The sequence below is a fragment of the Tachysurus vachellii genome, chromosome 16 (assembly GCF_030014155.1).
Source record: "Tachysurus vachellii isolate PV-2020 chromosome 16, HZAU_Pvac_v1, whole genome shotgun sequence".
In the NCBI taxonomy this organism is placed as follows: domain Eukaryota; kingdom Metazoa; phylum Chordata; class Actinopteri; order Siluriformes; family Bagridae; genus Tachysurus; species Tachysurus vachellii.
Window position 1 is genome coordinate 11,732,017 of NC_083475.1, and position 4,915 is coordinate 11,736,931.

The window sequence follows — 4,915 nt, forward strand, 5'->3', positions numbered from 1 at the left end:
TGCATCTTATAATTTTAATGAGAAATAAAAAAGATCAAACTCTTCTCTTTAAGACCCCAGTGATTTAAAACCTACATGTAAGAAAGCACTGACACCTAAGACATAAAACCTTTCCTTACTAAAAGTTTCACCTGATCAATGATTCCACAGCTGTGTGTAGTTTTTATTGTCTCACATTCCCATCAACCTCAGTAAACATATTTTGGGAACGTTGTGATTTGTAAATATATAAAGTTATTTCAAACCAAGGAAACACCACAAGTGTTCTGTACAAATGAAAGTTTAATTGAAATGTTCTTGTATAAAAATAGGATTTTCATTGGGTTTCATACAACTTTTACTATAGAGAGCATATCTAACACATGCAGTCTGTGATAGATATATCCCCATCCCATCGCAATTCAGCAAAACACTGCCATTTTATAGGGAGATTACAGACCCAAAAACATTAATGAGTTCCTTTGCGTTCAAATGATAACCAACCAAAAGAAGTTAAATAACATTCATCGCTCTTTCAATTTAAGTAAACCTTGTTTTTATTCCTTTTTTACATTGACAACAGCTTCAGTGCATCCACCAATCTCTTGTCCAAATGTAAAAAAAAAAGACAACAGGAATGCAAACAAAAGGCCATATGAAAATATGCAAATTTTGGGATTTAAGCATGACAATAAATAAAAAATAAATAGCCACAGAGTGTGGAATGTCTACGTTACAAATAAATTAAAGAGGAAAACTGTACAAAAAAAACACTGTACAAGTTAATTTTTAAAAAAGAAGAGGAAAAAAAGGGATTCATGAATATTGCATTGATTGTGCATTTTCACACCCAGGTCCCCCAAAACCCAGAAAACAGACTAATGTAGTTTCAGCAGTGGGATGAGGAGCAGAAGAGTAAGCTGAGGGGAGAGAGTGTTCCAGACCCTCAGAAGGTACAGCGGTTACATCAAATCTCTATACACATTCAGAGAATGAAAAAAACAAGAACAGTTTTATTTATTCTAGACAACCTATATAGGCTAAAATGTGACTGAGCAGCGTTAGAAAGAGACGCAGCGAGTGTGTGCGTTTCAAGTATTTCTATGGGTCAATCTCTCCCCACTGTAATACCCCTGAACTGGCTGGAGGTATATGTGCGCTGGTCAATCTCCAGACGCAACATAACCACCGAACCAGCTCAAGAGAAACTTTCAAACAAAACAACAAAGCAACAATGAAAGCCCCAAAACAGCAGCTTTCAAAAAGGCACTCCAAATCAAAAATTAAGACATTTAAATAAAAAGTTGTCCAAGCTCTATGAGAGCAGCCACATCTGTGTAGGAGGCTTGCCATATGCATAAACCAGCCTTGTAACAATAATAATAATAATAATAATAATAATAATAATAATAATAATAATAATAATAATAATAATTTGTGCTGGTAAGTCCGCCCAAACAGCAAATGTTCCCAAACGGGAAAAAAATTTAATGAAGTGTAAAAATAATAATAATAATAATAATAAAATAAAAAACGTTGAAAGGAAGAGCAAACTGTAATAAATTATAATTCCCTACGAAAAAAAAACAACAACGAATCTGCAAGCCTGACAAGGCAGGGATGTAGATTAAGAGTCCGTTGAGTCCCAGCGATTTTTGAGAGTGAGATGTGAGATGATATTTCTTTCAGAGGCTCTCCTTGCTGGAGCTCATGCTCATGTCCGTACTGATGGTACATAGCCGGATGTCTCCCTCCTCAGTCTTAGATGCTTCAGCATGACGCATCCATGGATGCTCAAAGATCTGCTCCAGAGTTGGTCTATCTGATGGCCTCAGTGACAAACACCACTTGATCAAGTGCTGGCTCTCTGTTGGAACACAAAGAAAGTGACGGATTAGAATCTTGCTGCTAGCAGCTTGAAAGTGGATGACCACAACCACACCCATTCACTACACAGTGCACTATTTTGCCAAGTCATGAAAGCCAAACAAAAAAAATTAGAGCACTCCTGTCACAGTGTACTGCAGGTTAAAGGATGCAGAGTATGAATAATATACATTGTAATTTGTAAGGAATTGGTAGAAGAGTGCCTTTTAAGACACAGATTATATCTGGGGACTATTATCATGCAATGTTTATTATAGGATGTGGGAATATGGAGTATGACTATACCACAGAAACACTGTACAGACCTGCTGAGATTCTCCGTCTGAAATAGAGTCGTCCTCTGAGGATTTCCTCGTCCTGCTCAAAGGGAATGTCTCCACACACCATGTCATACAGCAGCACCCCTAGTGACCAGACGGTGGCTGATCGGCCATGGTATCTATGGAAACGTATCCACTCTGGCGGGCTGTACACTCTCGTACCTGTGACACACATTGAGAAATAAACAATATGTTAGCTTTAAGGACAGAACACAAACACAGAGACAGATGAGTGGCTATGTGCACCTCTCCCTCCCTCAGCCAGTGTAAGTTTGCTGCTGTCGCAGAGCTCTGTCGAGATTCTAAAGGGCCCTTGGGCAAAGAGGAGGGAAAAAAAGAAAACGGTGCTTGAGGCTGGTGTTTGGAGGCCACATCACTCATAACTCAGCTGTCTGGTGCACTAAAGAGCCAAAAGTCCCGCCCTCCCCCAAAGGGCAGGAGTGTCTTGGAGACAGAAGAAGACTGAAATAGCAACGTGAGCCGTCACGGGACCTGAGCTCTCAGGTTTCACAACACACATCTGTTACGTGGCAGCCGACCTGTTTACACCCAGAGATAAAGCAAAAAGGTTCGTCTAAGGCTTTCAAATGTTGGCAATCTTAATTTAAGTATTTGATTTCATGTTTACTAGGAGAGGAGTGCCCGGACATGCCAAACCATTTCATAGCAACAGAAAACGTCATGAAATAAACAAGTATATCATATAACACAGCATGGGAAAATCCCACGCGTCAAGCAAAAACAAAAACAACCACTGCATGAGAAATCCCCTTGTAGATTAACAACACAGCCCTTTTTATTAAAAAAAAAAAGGCACAAAACACACATCAACTGCACACGAATTTGCTTACCGTCAAAATCGGTGTACACCGTGTCCTTGAGAATGGCCCCAGAACCAAAGTCAATCAGCTTGAGTTCCCCGGTGCGCAGATCCACCAGCAGGTTCTCATCTTTGATGTCTCTGTGCACCACACCACAGCTGTAGCAGTGCCGAACAGCCTCCAATACCTGGCGGAAAAAGCCTCGTGCTGTGCTCTCGTCCAGGGAACCCTTCTCTGTGATGAAGTCAAACAAGTCTTTGACCAGCTCTGGTCTCTCCATGACGATCAGCCATCCATCCGGCCTCTCGTACCAGTCCAGCAGCTTTATGACTCCTCGAAAGTTGGAGCCTACTTTTTTCAGCAGCACGATTTCCAGAGGCACCATCACACCATTCTGGAGAAGAAATTTATGTTCATTTAGTTATTTTTTTCTCTCTCAAATATCTATTATTTATGCATTTCTTTCACAGACCATGCTGGTGCAAAAATAAATAAAAAAAATGAATAAATAAAAAACACACTTACAATCGTCCCCCATTCCGTGACTCTGTCCTTTGCAACATGTTTAACGGCGACCTGAAAAATGACAGGACAAAAATCAAACGTACAACTCGCACGCATCGTATTTGGAAAAAAACCCGGGAGCAAAGGCGCACGAGTACGGCGAGCTGAGCGCGCGCGCACCTACACAGCCTGTGGTGCGCGCGCGTGCGTTTGTGTATGTCTGTTACTCACCGGTAAACCGTCAGAAACCCGACTTCCAGCGTAAACCGTCCCAAATCCCCCGCTTCCCAAAACGGAGCCCACCTGATAGACCTTCTCAAACGGCTCCGGCTCCAGTTTCACTGCAAATTAAAAGAAGAAACACTATTTAAAAGGATGAAAAGGACGTCGTGACTGAACACAGTTTACTATCCGTTCAGAAACCAAAACAAAACAAAACACCTGGCTAGGATTCGTACACAAACTCTAACGTATTAAACACTTAAACGGGCGAACTATAATGACACGATAAAGCAGGAAAGTGTGTTTTTCACATCGTTACTAAGCTCTAGCTGTCTCACCGGGCTGAAGCTGTATTTTCACCGGTAAATGATCCACGCTATTCGGGCTGCAGATGTGAGAAAAAGAGCCAAACTTTGACAGCAGCATATTTTCAGCGCATGAGTTGAGCCTGGAAAAGGAAAGAAATCCTCTGCTATAAGGTGTATTTTCGCAGCAGTTTAAGGAGAAACCGAAGGCACAGAAATGAGGCGACGGTTAAAATCCGTTAGATCCGTTAGATATGAAGCGCAGCGTCTCCGAGAAAACACGGCCAAAAAAAGTCAATAAATACAATCCGTAAACGGGTAAAATCCTGGGTGACACTCGTCACCTTGATGGACAGACGAGTTGGCGTTACATTAACGCGAATACGGCTGAATTTTACACGTATGTGTTTACACGTCTGCTCTCCACAGTCTGTCTGCGCTGCGTCTGAGCTGTGGTGCGGATTAATCCGACTCTATAACGGCAATATTTTGACGCGTGTACGGAGCAATATCCCTCCGCCGCCCTAATCATTCTTTACCCTCACCAAACAAGCGATTATTACCTTCATTAATACAAGCCACATGCTTAGACGGATTCTACACGCACCATTTATTTTGACATGAACAAAATATATTTTGTATTTTTCGTTTAAACGTTGTATACGTCGGAACTATTTCGGACGCTCAATGATAACACTGTCTGGATGGTGCGTGGTGTGTCTCATTTGCATACCGGAATGGCTCGACCAATGAATGTTCGTATATTAATATCGATTTCAGCCAATTGAGAAATACACACGAATAGAATTTGGATTGCACGAGGCGCCAATTCTCATGTACACAGAAATTATTATTTCTCATGTATTACTGAACGACC

General features: G+C 41.3%; 1 protein-coding gene across 1 annotated transcript; it reads right to left on the bottom strand.

Moving 5' to 3' along the window:
- Positions 1-264: 264 nt before the first annotated feature.
- Positions 265-4,493, bottom strand: LOC132858732 (serine/threonine-protein kinase pim-3). The gene is made up of 6 exons (XM_060889192.1): positions 4,072-4,493; positions 3,743-3,852; positions 3,533-3,583; positions 3,038-3,401; positions 2,172-2,348; positions 265-1,846 (listed from the first exon to the last, which is right to left on the bottom strand). The coding sequence occupies exons 1-6, from the start codon at positions 4,157-4,159 to the stop codon at positions 1,665-1,667; spliced, it is 972 nt and encodes a 323-aa protein (XP_060745175.1). The 5' UTR covers positions 4,160-4,493; the 3' UTR covers positions 265-1,664.
- Between the last annotated feature and the right edge of the window lie 422 nt (positions 4,494-4,915).

Coding starts and splice junctions, on each gene's coding strand:
- LOC132858732 (XM_060889192.1), bottom strand. CDS start 4,159: ATGCTGCTGTCAAAGTTTGGCTCTTTTTCTCACATCTGCAGCCCGAAT. Junction 3,584..3,742: donor GGGTTTCTGACGGTTTACCG/GTGAGTAACAGA, acceptor GTCATTTTTCAG/GTCGCCGTTAAACATGTTGC. Junction 1,847..2,171: donor CAGACGGAGAATCTCAGCAG/GTCTGTACAGTG, acceptor GTGTTCCAACAG/AGAGCCAGCACTTGATCAAG.